General features: G+C 36.4%; 1 protein-coding gene across 2 annotated transcripts in view; it reads left to right on the top strand.

The window, feature by feature from the left end:
• Positions 1–17,245, top strand: part of LOC114025641 (alpha-catulin-like) — a 95,598-nt gene extending 78,353 nt beyond the window's left edge. Inside the window, exons 15-19 of one of the 2 annotated variants that reach the window (XM_027839110.1) lie at positions 7,343–7,391; positions 15,064–15,120; positions 15,240–15,353; positions 15,914–15,997; positions 16,752–17,245. In XM_027839110.1, the coding sequence (XP_027694911.1) occupies positions 7,343–7,391; positions 15,064–15,120; positions 15,240–15,353; positions 15,914–15,997; positions 16,752–16,916 (469 nt within the window). In that variant the 3' untranslated portion in view covers positions 16,917–17,245. The other variant, XM_027839109.1, reaches the window with a different exon arrangement.
• Positions 17,246–17,408: the final 163 nt, after the last annotated feature.

The following is a 17,408-nucleotide window of genomic DNA, read 5'->3' as shown; positions in this document are numbered from 1 at the left end:
GAAAATGTGAATATTAAATTGCTAATGATTATTTATTATCTATTATATGAAAGTCAATATCAAAAGCTAGTAATTAAAATTTACTTAAGTGAAAGAGAAAACTTTTAAGTGTTCTATGAATACAACCAGCCATTAAGCAAGAGTATATACGGGCTGGTGAAGTGAATGTTATCCAGTATTCCAGTTGTTATCCAATGAATCCTGTGAATATTATCCAATATTCATATCCCAATACTATCTAATTCTGGTGAAATAAAGTTATTAAATATGTGTAAGTACAGGTCTTATACTTCTGGGATCTTATATTTCCAACAGTATAATGATTAGTATATCTACCTTGCATTTCCCTTCTGCCTTTTCTACTTTTTGTATGTGCTATTGTACTAATAGTGCATTCTAGAATTTCCCTCGGGACCTATATTAAGCAATACCTTTCTTTTCCTTCTTACACATTCAGGAAAAATTAATTCATCTTTAGTCATCTGGTACTTCTTCATGATTTCTCAAAAATTATCCACAGTACTTCTTAGATCATTTCTGCGAGTCTTTATAGTACCCTAAGATGTAATTAACCTGGACCTAAAGACTTGAATTCATTTTTTAAAAAAACAGGTATTTTCTTACCATCTGTCCACCATCTTAGGTGTCAAGCCCCTCTTTATGTTTGTTCTCCCCTTTCCAGTTTAAACGTCCTTCCACTCAATGGAAAAAACAAATGTGAGTTATAATGTTCTTTCTTCTGTCATAAGAGTGCAAGCTCATTTCAAGTAGGGATTTCATTCTTTGTATTCCCAGTGCCTAGTGCACAACAGGTGCTTAATAAATGCTTGTTGATTGATTGTTAAAATCATACCATATCCCCTAGGTGGTTCTTCACTTCCCTGCCCATTGTTTTCTTCTTATTCTGGATACCACTTTTAAAAAGACTTATTATCTTTAGCTTTTGTAACAAGATTTTCTGACAGGTTCCTCCCACTCTGTTGCATTTGTCTTTGGTTATATCTTCTCAGCTCATGTATATTTTTAAAATCTAATTTCATCAGAGAGTTTCTTGTGCAACCACATTGGTTTCTTTAGATGCTTCTTTTATTTTTATCACATTCATTCACAATTACATAAACAGAATTTTGTCCTTAAGAATTCTGCCCCAATCTTGATGCCTCCATTCCCTTTAGAGTCCTTGGCCATGGAGTCACACCTGTCTTTTCATTCTAATACAGCTTTCTTAAATTCCAGTGTGCAGGTTGGACTATGCCTAAGTTCCTTTCCTTTGTATTACAAACTCCAATGTAACATGGTCATTCTCTCCTGTTATTTTTCACCTTCCATGTAATCAGTGTTTCATTTTGGTCAAAATTAAGAAAGCAGGTAGCTTCCCCAACAGCTTCCTCTCCCTGCTAAAAAATGAAATCAGCAGAGCAAATCTACTGCTCTACTTTAGAGCAGCTGAAATTTTCCATCATGACTTTGCCTGTTTGTTTCATAATTTTTAGGAAAGCATCTTCCCTATCCTCCATCCAGATGGATTGTCTACAGTATATTCCCACAAAGATATCATTTTGCTTTCTCTCTTTACTTTAGCTCTTCAGATTTATTGGTTTTTATAACCAATCCACCAACAATTTGGATTGTCCACAAACTTCTGTTATGTGTTAGGCTCTAGAGATGAAAATACAAAATGAAAGTTTCGACTTTTATTAAGCTTGCATTTGATTGAGGGAGATGACCGGTACATATGTAAGTGTATACAAAATAAACACTAGGTAATTTGAGGTGAGAGGGAGTGTTAGTAGCTGAAAGGATCAGAAAAGGGATCAGGTAGGAGGTAGCATTTGAAACGAAGGAGCTTTGAAACAAACCAGGAATTTTTTGAGGGAGGAGTGAGGAGTGAGCACATTGGGGGCATCAAGGACAGTCTGTGCACAAGCAAAGAGCCTACGTGAGGAACAACAATAAGGACAGTTTGACTAAACTGAAGAATATGTGCAGGAGTATCAAATAATAAAGTTGGAAAGGTCAGAGCCATATGTTAAAGGACTTTTTATTTGTATTCTAGTGTCCATATACCTTTTTTAACATATGATGCTATTTCCCTTCCCTATTCGATATATTTATTTTGAAATAGAAAGTTACATATTTGCTCAAAATAATATATTCCATATTGCAGTAGAGAGTCTCCCAAGTGTCAGTGATTCTTCTACGAAGTCATAGTTACCTCCTTGTGTTAAAATTTCAGATTTGTTTGGTTTCCTTGACATATAGCAATGTGTAAGCATCTAATGTTATAGTATTTTTCCCAACCCACTTCCCTCTTACATGAACCTCATCTTATAAAGTGTCCTTCCTTTAATTATTTTTCAATTTTATCTTGGCATTTTTATTCTTGAAATTTTAGTGTGGAGTCCTTTTGACTAGGGAGTGAGACTCCTATAAAACAAATTATTCCTAGCCTTTGTGGGGCTCCACTCTTTCCCAGAAGACCATCATTCCAGTATTTAGTCCAGAAAGATAAAATTCTATTCAGTACTGTTTTTGTAATCATTTGTTCACTTACCATATTTTTTTTTCTTTCTCAGAGGCCTGACTTTCAAATGCTAGACCAAGTAAACTCACACCACGCTCTCAAGTTTTACCTAGGATTTCAGAGGCATTTGATATATATGTGTGTGTATATATATATGTGTGTGTGTGTGTGTGTGTGTATATGTGTATATATATATATATATATATATTACAGGGGTTTGTTTTGTTTTGTTTTTTTCTGAAGGTGTCATTCATTCCCATGTAAATCAACAGAAGTAAATAGCAATTAGTGACTCTGATGAGTCTTAAACGGCTCTCTTTTATGCCTTTGATACATATGCCAGGAAGATATCTTCTAGTTTGCTTTGTCAGGTCTATATACACTTACCCAACATGCCTTAGTAGAAAGCTGTTAGCCATCTTAAAGACATTTCCTCTTGGGAAAAGGAATAGGATTCTTTTCACCTGACACTGCCCATGTGTCCTCCTTACTGTTCTTAGGAATATGGGATATTTTCTATGATAGCCGTCCATAAGAGGAATTTCAAATTTGTTTTATATTTTCAGTGGTGTAGAACTTCTTTTTTCATCAGTTCCCTACATTCTTCTTCTTGGTAACCTTTTGATATTGAATTTGATTCACATTTACCCCCTCCCAACCTCTCTCCAGCTTCCTGCCTAGATTATTTCTTCCATTCTTCCTAGGAACCCTTCCTTCCTAATAAATGAGAGTAAAAGTGAGCATCTACTTTGTTTCTTGTTCTTTATGACCACAAAAAAGTGCTGATATAGAGATTTTGGTGTAAATAGAGCTTTTATTTTTGTTAATGACCTACTTGGAATCTGTAGATCAAAGAATATGTACATTTTAGCTAGTAAAGATTTAAGGTGCAGTGAGGTACAGCACAGCAGGTCTCAATTCTCCCAGGACCACAGTACAGTTTAACAAACATTTCCTAGGTGCTTTCTATGTACAATAGACTGGCTAGGCATGAGGGGAAGAAAATAGGGAAATAAATATTTACGTAATGCCGACTGTGTGCCAAGAACTGCTCTAAGTGCTTTACCTCACAATAATCCTGCAAAGTAGGTGTTTATTGTTATTCCCATTTTACATTTGAGGACACTGAGGCAAACAGATTATGATTAGTCATATTTTATCCGCATGGGTGGCCTTAAGGTCACACAGGTAATAAGTGGCTGTGGTAGGATTTGAATTCAGGTCTTTCTGACTCCAGGGCCCAGCACTCTCTACTGTGCCGCTTAGCCGCCTGAGGCCACCTGTGCATGAAAATACAAATTCGAAAAAACAGATTATCTGACCCTTAATGATATTAAAATTTATATCCAGGATTATGACACATACCCAAATAAGATAGAATGTGTTAAGGATAAGGGCAAAGAAGAGACTAGTACAGAATACTGTGTGAAAATTTGAAAAAGGACAAATCACTTTCAACTGGGGTATAAGGAAAAGACTTAATGAAGATATAGCACTAACTTTTGTAGGAAGAAAAGCAAAGACTGGATTATATTCCAGGCATTGGCAATAGCCCCCATGAATATATGGTAGTATGATTAGATTTGAGAATAGCTTGACTGTACAGATTGATTGGAATGGATAGTTCCAAATGGAATAATGTAGGGGAGTCCCTTGAATATAAAGCTAATTAGTTGATATTTATGAGGTTAGGAGCAACTACTAAAGTTTTTTGAAGAAAGGAGTCAGATTTGTGCCTTCAGAAGATTATTTTGGCAGCTGTGTGCAGGATGAATTAAGGGAAGATGCTGGGAGATGATCATAATAATCTCAGTAAAAGTGCTAGTTTGCACTAGTGTGGTGAGAAGCAGGTAGGTGTGAGAAGAGATTCAACAACTGATCAGATGTAGGGTGTAGGAGGAGAGGAGAATCAAAGATGACTGAGATTTTGATCCCTATGACAGAAGATTATGCTGCTGTCAACAGTAATAGGGATGCTGAGAGAAAGAGCAGATTTTGACAGGTGGCTATCAGTATTAAATGGTAGAAAAGAATGAAGACTAAGAAATGGCCTTTGGATCTGAGAATTGTAAAGTAATCTTCAAGATAGCTGATTCAGTAAACAGAGGGGGCAGAAGACAATTTACAGAAGATTAGTATTGAGTGATGAGGAAGCTGATGCAGTAATTATAGATTATTTCCTAGAAGTTTAATAGTGAGGGACAGAAAGATATACAATGATAACTTGAGGTAATAGGAATACACATACAGTGTCAACTTTTGCTAGTCAGGTCCTGGAGGATCACACTTATACAACAAGTTAATAAGTCTGAAACTGTAGGTAGAAAATTACCTGCATCTCCATGTTCTTGCTCAGATTTTTTTGCCTGCAAAATCCCACAGCTTCCAAGTTTCAGTTTCTTGTCTTAGTTAAGGCTGAGATAGACAGTGAGATTATGTCACTAGTGCCCAAGTATTTCTTCCACTGATTGTTACAGCTTCTTATCAGACGTACCAGCTGGTAAAGGGACTTCATCTGCCTTGCTTCCATGATTATCAGCGAGTACCTACAGATTCATGTTCTCCTATTGCTCTTCAACCATTTGGCCAGTACTGTGCTTCCCCTTAATTTCTTCACATGAATATATATTCTTAATGTACACTGTGTTTCCTCTACCCTTTTAATCTGTTCTGTTCCTTTTGAATAAAGTATACTTCTCACATAACTATTTTTAGCCATGAATCTCATCCCACCAAGGTTCAGTGATACCTTTGAGGTCAAATTTACTTCCTTTGATTAGGATCTCTAATTTACCCTTTTTGTTACCCATTGTCTTTGTGTTTATAAATAGACATCTCAAGCCATGAGTTTTAGTGCTAATTCTCTTTTTATTTAATGCTTACTATGAATTACTGGTCCTCTTTTCTGCAATTACTCTTACATTACACCTAAGATTCTCTATGGTATCTGACATGACAAATATATATGGACAGCTTTCTCTCTCCACTGTATTTTCAGTTTAAAGCCCCCTTGATCAGATTTGCAAGACTGGGAAAATACATTTTACTGGCTCTTACCAGGTGTACTCCATCCCTGGTCAAGAGCACAATGTCCTGTATTTTAAATGAAGGTCTAAAACTGAAATCCTATTTTCTCCCACCAACTTTTTAGTCTGCATTTCATTTCCCAAGGCTGCCTTTCTCTTCTGAACCTGTACCTTCAATTGTCAGTAGTGCTAAAAACAACACCTATACCTTCAAGACCTTCATTTTTTTACCCAGTACTTAGAAATGCTTTTTTTTTTTTAAAGTGTGCTCCTAGTGGTACCACTTGCCACCACGAGTGGGTAGTGTCAAAACGTTTCACAGATTTCTAGAGGCTCTGACAGATCCCAGACACGTTTCCTGGGAAAACAACAAACTTCTGTATTGTTCATCAGCCTCCTTTAGTAGGAAGTCAGTGGCCACTGTCACTTGTCTCCTCTTTTCATCCTCCTCACCAGTTGATTCCTTGAAGCACAAAAAGTTTTTTCTTCCAAACAGCATTTAGCTCCCTCTTCCAAGGGAAAAGTTTTATGTCTTATATTTAGTTCTAAATCAAGGGTCTTTCTTTCCTTCTCTTTATGTGTCATATTCTTTTTATCCTCCCACAACCTAACATGAATCAGGATTCTTTTTTTCCTTTGTTCCTATCCCAAAGCTTTCCTTTCACTTTTTAAAGGAAGATTTCATCCTCCCTGATAACTTAAAGTGTACACATTCATCCAGCTTGAACTCTAGGAAAAAGACCAATTTGCACTTTGTGCATGCATAAGTGTTATTCAGTACTCAAAAAAACACAAAACCTTTCATGGCCTTAGTTTCCCCAAATGTAAAATTATGTGGTAGTACCAGATGACCAAAGTAAGGTCCTATCTAAATCCTAAATCTGTGAGCACATCCACTGCAAAATTACTTCAGCCCTATTCTTTGGCAACTCTCATGGCTGACTACTTTGATAAATTGTCTGGATACTATCTATACCTATTTAATTGGTTAGGGACTCATAAACAGGGCAGCTAAACAAGTATTATTTAAAGTAAACTTTCTACCTTTTCTTGCTAGACTAAGATGCCCTTTGCAATTAAGCTGCCAGACTCTCACAGAATTTGCTCTCTAGGTTATTCTCTGTATAAGGTTCTTAAATAGCAGTTTAATTATCTGAAAGTTGCTATCTAATTTCTTGCTTCATTTCTCTTCTCAATTTCTTGCTTCTCTGGCTACATCTCACTTTTTTCCTTCCTTGAGGCTGGCTTCATTTATGGTTGGCTTTCCACTTTTCCTAGTCATGAGATGTTCACCAGCCTTTGAGAATTAGCCCTTTAGTTCCAATACTCCTAAGCCCCAGGGAAAGGAAACTGCCCTGAGTTTGAATCTGTTTGGAGTACTCAAGCAGGAATTCAGTTATCATGAAAATGCTAATTACCTACATCTCTCCTCTTCAGAGTTCAGAAATCTTGCCACTTGTCTAGTACTCTGTATACTATAGTTTTTTGGTTGTTGTTGTTTTTTTTAAATAAAAGCATATAAGATTTTGAAAGGTATAGGTATGCTATGTAAAACTCAGATATAATTTAGTTTACACTGATTTCTTCATGTAAAATATATACTTACTATATGGTTAATAGTAGAATGGAATAAGTAACCACAAGAACTCTGTTGCTTGATTCATTAAGATTTTAATAAATTTGAGGTTTCAATTCATACGTAATAATTGAGAGCATTAATAATGTATAAAATAGACCAATCTCCATGTAGTAATTTTTCTTTTTTTTTTTAAATTAATGTTGTTTATTTCAGGGGGGAAGGGCTGTTGAAGAGTACTCAGGATTTAATTTATCAAGTAGAGGTATGCTATGTTCTAGTTTACATTACTACATAATATTTTATGCTAATAATATGTAACATCTATGTTCTCACCAATGACTTCCTGTTCTCTTGTCACTTCAAGGGAGAATATAAAATTAGGATATTGTAGCAGTCTTCTGTGAAGCATTTTTGAACAACATATTTGATGAAAATTCCTAGGAATAATAGGTTTTGCCAGTTAATACAAGAGTATCTGAAGTTTCTAGATTTTCCAAAGATGGATAAAAATCCTCCCATCAGCTATCTACGCACACTATCTAGAAAATGTTTGGTCACTACCACATTCTAAGGGCAACATTTAGTCACAGTGAGGAAGTGTTAATACTATACTTCCTTTTGCCCTCCTCCTTTTTCGATTTCCTAGGATCAGGGTTGAACCTGAGCTACCTGCCTTCCCACAAGGTCCCTTCTAGCCCTAAAAGTCAATGATTTTAAATTTAGGAAACTTCAAAATTGTCAGAGATATTAATTTGCTTAGGACCAGCAAACCACTCTATCCTCCACTCCAAAGCACCGCCCCTTACGCTAAAATTGGAATTATCTTCCAACTTGGAAATCCCCTTCAGTTAATAAGTGCATAGTCTTTGCTTCACAGCCAAATCTCATTGGGAAAGACACTCTTAGTTGGGATGAAGTGAAGGACAGCAAATGACAAAATATGAATGAAAGAAAGTAAACCTCCTTTTAGACTTGATTTTTAAAATAAGCTATTTTCCCTTAAACTGGACCAAACTCTCTATTAGTTCTGAAGTTTTGGATTGAGGTACAGGCACTGTCACTTTACAAAGAATCACCTGTCTTTTAGATGATTAAACTGTGATGTCGGTTACTCATATGGCACTTAGCAGTTGGCTTCTTGCTTCTGGGACAGATGATGCCCTGTCCATTTCTAATGCCTATTTTTTTATACTAACTTCATGACAAGAGGACTTTATCACTAGAAAGCCTGTTAATAGTAAATTTTCTAAGCCCTTTAATCCTTGCTCTAAAATTTATTCTCCTAACATCTTGACTTTTATAGCTGGGATTTTATCAGATAAGTTTTAAACATTTTGAGCTCATTTGATCATGTATCTGATTTAATACCAGATGTATATGATTCTTCAGGCAAACTGTAAGCTCCCAGATATCCCAGCAGGTACTCTAGATGATGAACCACTAGATTCAACTGTAGTTGAATTTTATCTGGTCTTCCTTTCTCAAGGAGAATTATAAAAACTTCATCACTTTTGCTTGACTTTATTGTTTTATCTGCCCTAACAGGGCTTGAGTTCTTTCCCTTTCTCTAATGCTCAACATTCTCACCAAACATTAGAAAAAATGAGTTAATTTTTATCCTTAAGAGCAAATTTATCTTTATCTGGCCCAAATGAGCACTTTCTCAGTTTTGGCCTTATTTTTCATTAACTCATAATTTTAGAGATGGAGATCCTCATTTTACAGATGCAGAGTGGCTTGTTCATGGACACACAGGTTATTAGAGGCAAAATAATTTTGTGAAGAACACTGAACTTAAAATCAGAAGACCTGACTTTGAGTCCCAGCTCTGACTTTTCATACTTGTGTGACTTTGAGCAAGTCATTTCCACTGAGTCCCAGAGTCCCTTCTTCAAAATAGGGACAGTATTGAACTACTTATTTCATAGTATTATTCACATGTATTTTAATAGCAGAGCTCAGGAAAGAGCTCCTACTGTCTTTCCAAAAGTCCACATTGCCTTCTGGAATGCCCTTCAATTTGATCAACACTCCCCTCTTTACATGGGTAAACTGTTTCAACTATCTCCTCTACACCAATGACCCTCAAATCTCTAGTTCTGTTAGGGTTGGGATTTTTTTGTTTGCTTGTTTTTTGTTTTGCCAAATTCTAATATTATAAATCCAACATTCCTACCTAAAAAATCTGTTTCTGTCACTTCAAACCCAATATAACCAAAACCAAATTTATTCATCTACCTCTCAGAAAAAGGCCCCTTTCACTTTTCCATACCCTAGACTTGGACTTCTCTTGTTTTCAGTCATTACAGACTTAAAATTTCCAGGCAGTCTTGCTCCATCTCTCTCCTTTTGTTTCCCATAATTAATTAAGTTTTCAGGTCCTATCCATTCTTTCTTGTAATGTATTCATGCTGCTATAACCTTAGTTTACCTCACGCCTAGACTATATAGCAAATTTCTTTCCTCTAGTCTTTTACTTTTAATGTATTCATTACACCACTGCCAATTTATTCATAAATGTGGCCCTAACCCATCCTCTCCCACTTTATTTGACTACAGTACTTCCCAGTTTGAACTCTTTGCTTAAATGCCAACTCCTACATGAACCTAATTGTTGGTTCTTTTGCTCCAGTTACTTTGGGTTTATTTGTTTGATGTACACATATTCCCTAATAGAATGCAAAAAGTCCTTGTGAGCTGGGGCTGTTTCCTAGCATAATGTATAGCACACAGCAGGCACTTAATAAATGCTAAGTGAATTGACTGAAATTGCTTCAATCAGACTAATCTACCCACTATTTCCCCCACACATTGCTTATTCTACACAGTTTTGTTTATAGTATAAATCCCCTTAATAAAAGGATTTGTTCTGTGAAATTTGGATTCAGAGGGCTGCACTTGGGGACCTAGAGGGCCACATGTGGCCTTGAGGCTGGAAGTTCCCCACTCTTGGTTTGTATCTTTCCCCCATCTAGAATACCTTCTTCTCCTCTCTACCTATTCAAATCCTGCCCATGCTTCAAGGTCTGCCTCCTTCAGGAAACTACACTGACCATTCTGTCCCACAATTTATCTTTCCCTCCAGTGAGTACTTGCCTGTCTGTGTTCCTTGTCATTTAGAGTCATAGGTATTTATAAAGGCAGACCTTTAATACAAGTAACATGTTCCAAGAGCTTGTTTGTAAGTCAGAGTTTTCGAATTTAGGGTATATTTTTCAGTAGAAACTATGTTCTTGGGTGTACAACATAGGGTATAGATATCTATTTTACCTAGAATATATCTAATCTGTGATACTAATACTACCACAAATTCTAAGTCAGGGGCCTTTAGTTACCTTCCAGAGGCTTGTTTTTTTTTCATACAAGAGGATACTTCTTAATTGGTAGATATTCAAGCAGCATAGCAAAGTGAAAAAAGCAGCAATGGGAAGATATTTGAGGGGAGGGAGAATGGAGAGAACTGAGGCTGCCATATAAGTAGGCCAGGACTACCAGGACTTCTACATTCCTGTGCCTGCCAGGGCCTGTTTTTCTAAGCCAGGTAGTTCTTGAATTTTGATGGGGAAAAAATTACCTCATAATTTCAATCCAATTGGTTTCCCTTGTAATCCAATGTATTTTATCTTATGCATTTAAAAACATTATTCTGAGAAGGGGCCTTAAGCTTCTGGTGCACAAACAAAGCTAAGCATACCTGCTCTAAGCTGTTTTGCTTTTCACAGCTTCTTCCTCTACTTCTGAACTAACAAGTTCCCTAAAAGCTCTAAATTTTTCATAATGGCAAATGGGATTCTGACCCATCACTATGGTGCAATGCAAAGACTGTTGGATTTGGAGCCAGAGATCTGGCCTCAGTCTCATTTATAAAATGAATGTTGAACTACATGATTTCTGACGTCCCTTCCAACTCTCAATCTATGATCCTATAACCCTAAGTGGGAGCACTATTTACATGTATGTTATTTTTACGCCTTGAACTACCCATATTGCTATATTGTATCTATACTTGTCAGGCCAGTGAGCTTTTCATAAGCTTTTTCAAGAGCAAGAGTTTTACTTCTTTCTTTGAACAGTCCACACCATATTTCTCGTTAAACATTTTATAGACTGATCTATCTCAAGGTGCAGATCCTGAGGTTGTAGAGGTTTCCAAGTAGTCAGTAGGATCTTTAAAAGACAAACAAACAACAGAAATATCTACCAGGAAGACTTCACCAACCTTAATGTACTGTCTGATTCATTCATCAGTCAAGTATTTTCTGTGCTCCCATGAGTGTGCTAAACAATACAAAACATTATTGTATTGGAGTTCAGAGATAAAGTCTGGGTTAGAATAGCTGGGGCAGCCCCTTCTTGGGAGAAGTGAGAATTCTGATAAACCTTGTGGAATGGGTAGGTCTTGAATAGATTAAGGAATAAAAAGTATGAAGAAGGGCTTAGAGGAGGGTTGGAACAAAAAGAAAACCAGCCTGAGTAGAGGGATGTGTATTGGGGAGCAGTGAAAAATAAGTTTGGATAGGTATATACTGTTTTACTAAGATTGTCCTGGAAGCTGCATGTAAAATGGATTAGAATGGATAGAGAAGCAAGCCAAGAAGTCAGCCTTTTAAAGTCATCTAGGTGTGAAGGTCTTGACTTAAGTAGAGACAGCAGGAGTGGAGAGAATGGGCAAAAAGTATAGTTTTTGAAAGGAATGATTTGAGAATACCAAATGACAGGTCAGACCAGAGGAAGGTTAACATTAACCTCTTTTAAAATCCTTGATGGTCCTCTGTCATTTGACTACCCAAGCCTTAAGGTCTAATAAATGAAGCTATTTGATTGCCATTTCAAACTTCTACTTCTCAATTGACTAATAAATTAGCCCATTAGCTAAAAGAGAGGCAGAGAAAGTTGAATTTTTTTTTTAATTTATTTTTGCTAGGCAATGGGGTTAAGTGACTTGCCCAAAGTCACACAGCTAGTACACGTCAAGTATCTGAAGCCGGATTTGAACTCAGGTCCTCCTGACTCCAGGGCCAGCGCTCTATCCACTACACCACCCTGAGAAAGCTACCCTGAGAAAGTTGAATTCTTAAGAGAACTTCAAATTAACCCAACTGTCTTCTCCCTTCTCCCTGCGCACTAGATTTCCACCACAGTTAGAGGCTGGATCTAGCTGGCTTATCCTTTCTTAAAACTTATATAGCTATGCTTCCTTCAGTACTTTACCTGGAATGGGTTCTGCTTGTCAAAAGGACTAGCAAATTTGACATGGACGTTGCCTTTTAGAGGGTCCTAGGGAAGAAATACCCAAGTCTTCATCTTTTCTTTCTCCTTTAGAAATTTTTTCTCTCCTGTGGTCATTGTTCTCCATTCTCAATTGAGATCAAAATGGCCATAACTTGTAGTTCATAAGGATATGCTTTATCCAAAATGGAGCAGCCTTTGGGCCAAATTCCTCCAAATTGAAAAATTATTTGAACCTTGCTTCCCACTGAGAATATTAACTTAACCGCTTGATCATCAAGTATTTATTAAACTACCCTTGGCAAATGTATGTTACTAAGATACAGCCACCATTATCAAAGAGCTTATAGTCTAGGATCACATTCAACTGAGATAATCAGGGAAGGCTTTATAGAGGCGGCTTGTGAACTATACCTTAGGGAGGATTAATAGGTTGAGACGGAAGTGAGGACATTCCAGGAGAAGAGAACAGTCTTAGCAAAGGCACAGAAATGGGAAAAGCACGTAATATACTTGGGAGTAACAAGTCTATTTTGGCTAGAGAATGAGGTCCATACAGGGGAATAGGGAGAAATAAGACTAGAAAGTGAAACTGAAGAAGCAAAATTATGAAGGACCTCAAGTACTAGGCTAAAGAGTCCTTAACGATTAACTACTGAAGGGTTCTTAATAAGCAAATAACATCAAAACAGTCCTTTGGGAAAAATAATCTGATAGTAGTGAATAGGGTAAACAAACTACAGGCAGGAGGAAAACCAGAGTAGCATAGCACAAAAAACAAGGGAGGTTTCAGAGGGAAGGTAAGCAAAAGGACTACAGATACTCAGACAACAGCCTCAGTGACACAGACATGAAGAACAGCGAAAAGCCCACTAGTAATTAGTTTTTTTTGGTTACTTTACAGTCCTGTAGTTACTATCTGGCAGGCATTATTATGACCTACACATTTGGGGTTACCCTATTTAACAAGTGAGCTTGTTTTCTCTGAACAAGCATGTATCACCTCTGACAGAAGGTAGAGATTCCCTTCTTCCCCAAGGTGACCAAATCCTCAGTTAGTTTCCCTCTGCCCTCATCGTTGGTAAGAGGAACTAACATCCACATGGAGACCTTAGACAGTCACTTCCATGAACCAGGGAAGGTGATGTTCCTTCCCAAAGAAAATATTTCTTTGAAGAACTGCAAGGTAAAATCATTTTAGAATTCTGCATGATGAGAAAGAAAAAAAACATACCATACCAGCTGGTATGAACATTTCTTCTTGTTAGCCACTTAGGATTTCCTACAGCCTATAGACTTAATATTGATCAAAGTTCTCCCTTGTTCTAGGTAGGCGAAGCCTAACTCAGGCGAGTCAAGTGGTTCAGACTGTGGTTTGGAAGGCAATAAAACATGGACCTTACAACATTTAAAATTTTCTTGATAATAAAAAGATATATAAAATATATAAATATATTTATAAAATTATATTTATTAAATTTAGTTGCATTAAATTATATATAAATTTATATACTATTAAATTTAAATTTATAAATATATATAAATAAAAAGGTCCAATAAGGATACAGCATTGAGATGGATGCAACTACCCTCTGCAATTACACTTTATCACAGAAGCAGCCCTCAAAAGTTATGTTGACTCCAGCAATAGGAATTCTGATAAGAATAAGGCTCTCTAAGTTAGGCCTTTTATGACTCAGGTAATCAGGAAACCTCATCAACCACTTGAACCCTATTTCCCCGAACCAATTAAGTATTAAGAACAACTTCCCTACTCCTTAAAAGTGACATCAGCCTAGCCTAGGTGAAACAAATGTTGCACCTACCATTAAATTTCAGACTAAATTAAAGACATTAAATTTCACACTAGTCTAAATACAACAATGTACAGTTTTATAATACTATTATGAGTGTGTTGTAAATGAGACTGTAAGCCTGTTCTCCATATGGTCCAGGTAGTTTTCCTCTATTCCATGACTGTGCACTGGTGAACTTTTTTATAATTTGCCACAGGAATGTGGAAGGGCAATGTATACCTATCCATTATAACAAATATACTCAAATTATATGCCCTCCTTACAAATCAATAGTATCTCTTTTTTTTTTCAATTAACAGGGCAATATACAGGCTTTCTTTACCATTAACATTGAGTCTATGAAAATATCAGACAAAACAATGTTATTGGAAATCAGTTAGCTTAATAGGAACCACTTTACAAATGGTAAGCAAATACATGCCAGCAGTTTAGGGCTTCTGGGACTCAAGCATCGTTGCTGATCATGTTTTTTGAGTTGATCAGTTAAATGATGTTACTTATCCAAGGACTTTGTGACTTGGATTAATCTGGTTAAACTACATAATGTATAATAATGCATAATAATACATAATGATGTTATTTTGAAACCAGGTTTTGTGGAATATGCTTATATTGCTGTGAATTTTGAATATACAATTATTGATAACCCATACTAACACTGTATTATGTGCATAAGTTGTTAGAAAAATAATAAATGTTCATATTATAAGTTCACCTTTCTTTATGGCTTATGACCTGTTTTAATGGGGATAATATTAGCGCCCAGTCACATAACTTTTAAGTTTTTTTAAGAAAGTATAAAAATTAAAATATAATACGTTTATTGTGAAATATTCTTAAATATAGATTCTGAGATCTAAAATAAATCCTTTTTCTCCCTTCTATCAGGTTTTTGCTACAGAGGGTTTAAAACTTGCTTCAGTTCTCCAAGGTTTCTCAAAACAGGTAATGTATGTCTCCTGAACACTAAACTTATGCCTCATCTTTTGAAGGTACAACAGTGGGTATAAAAATAAAAGCTATTATTTATTGGAATTATTATAATTTTCAAATTTGCATTTCAGCTGAAAGATGATGACAAGCTTTTACTTCTACTGGAAATAAACAAGCTGATGCCTCTGTGCCAGCAGCTCCAACTCACAGCTAAGACCCCCATTCAGAATAAAATATATACAAAGGTAAAAAGGATGTGTTATTCAGCTAGAAAAATAAAATGCTTTCTTCTTCTGCTTATATTAGTATAGATTTCACAGTCCTGTGTGTTATCACACAGCTCAGCTGCCAGAATAACTTTTCTCTTGTTATAACTGATGACAAAAACCTACAGCAGATCAACTCAGGCTATAAGGAATTGCTTTAATTTAAAAAAAAAATGCCTTAGCCACTTTACAGACTGTCCTCATATTCTTATTTGTCCAACCAAAGCTAGGCCCAAGACATTGAAGAAGTTTCAAGAGAGGAGTCATAGTTCCCTAGAGTGTCTTAATACCACAGTGGAAAGAGAGCTTTGCTCTCATTGCAGAACTGTCTCATTCATGTTATAGGCAGTGGAGCTGCCTGAAGGCTCTTCTGAATCTAGAATTTGGGAACAAAGTGCTTGGGGTCTTTAAATTACTTTTCTAGTCAAGTACTCACACCCATTGCCTTTACCTGTTTTATAGATGTTTCCTGATTTCCTTAATGTAAAAGTGTCTTAATAAATTTGGAGCTTAAATTGACAGTCTTTCTGTAATTACAGGTTGACAAATGTATTCTAAAAACAAGATTTGTCCTGGCTACATTGGCCCAACTTCTCCCAGTTTGCTATAAACTGATGCATAAGGTGAGTTAGTTCTTCCATAACAAACCTTTATCTTTGTACACAGAGAAAGAATATACTGTCAGTTGTGCTGTAAAGTGATATATGTGTCCCTAAAAATCACCATGCTATGCAAAATCATGAAATAAAAACCCACAGGGTATTCAGGGAAAATGGAGTAAGACAACAACACCTAAAAACCTCATCAGTGACACATTAAAAAAAAGACAGGAGCCTAGAAAAACATTACAGTTTTACACATGTTAAAAAGTTAAATGCATAAATACTACAATAGTAAAAGCATCAATGACCTTAGGCTACTGCTCAGCCTGCACTCTGGGTTCACACAGGGGCTTGGACTGGCAAAGCTGACACCTACGGGTGAGAGGGTGACCTTGCTTGGGCCCTCATTCCAGGACCTGGGGCATTGGCCATGGAGGCAGCGAGCAGGAATAGGGTGTGACTCTGGTGCTCCGACTGCACGGAAGATATATATGGTGCATTACCTTGAAAAGGACCTAAAGTTTGCTTGTGAAAGTGGATGCTGAAAGGGCTACAACTTGTGAACTATTGCGAGTGTTGCAGTTTTTGAGTTCTTACCGTTTCTGAAAGAAAAAATAGCACATAAGCAAACCTGAAATATGGATTGTGCTCAAATTTTTCCCTAATATATCAATTGCATTGGAACAAATTTGAATTTTTAAAAGAAGCATTATAGCAGAACTGACTGTACAAAAAAACAAAAGCCACATTTAACTTTATAAAATTACTTTTACAGTGCAAATCAGAAAATGATTGTATAAATTCTCTTCCACCCTGGATGGAAAGCAGATGGCAAACAGTTACAACTAAAGACAGCATGGATGAAAAAACCGTAGAAGCTTTTGGGGTCAGATCTCTAGAACATAACATAGCAAACCTGACATTTTTAGAAAGCAAATAATCGTCAGATTCTTCAGGGCTATGAGAAAATTAATTAAGCACTTTCTACTTTTTTTTTTCCCTTCCCATCAAGATTTCAGATTATCAAACTTGTTGTGACAATTCTTAGCATCTAATAAATGCCATGGTAGTTTTCAAAACTTTTAACTCCAGTGTGATTTTGTAATAGACATGTGTATCATTGCTAACATTTATTTAAGAATCAAAGCCATTTATCCAGAATGTCTTAATGAATCTTCAATCCAAAGAAATAGCTATGGGGCAGCTAGGTGACGCAGTGGATAGAGCACCGGCCCTGAAGTCAGGAGGACCTGAGTTCAAATCCGGCCTCAGACCAAACACTTGTCACTAACTAGCTGTGTGACCCTGGGCAAGTCACTTAACCCCAATTGCCTTAAAAAAAAATAGCTATGAAGATGTTCTCGAGAACCTCTGACATACCACATTAGTTATGTTCTGCTTACATGTTTACAGTTTTTAGTACCATATTAAA

The sequence above is a fragment of the Vombatus ursinus genome, unplaced genomic scaffold (genome assembly GCF_900497805.2).
Source record: "Vombatus ursinus unplaced genomic scaffold, bare-nosed wombat genome assembly UNPS02014832.1, whole genome shotgun sequence".
Lineage (NCBI taxonomy): Eukaryota > Metazoa > Chordata > Mammalia > Diprotodontia > Vombatidae > Vombatus > Vombatus ursinus.
This window is presented reverse-complemented; position numbering and strand designations above follow the sequence as displayed.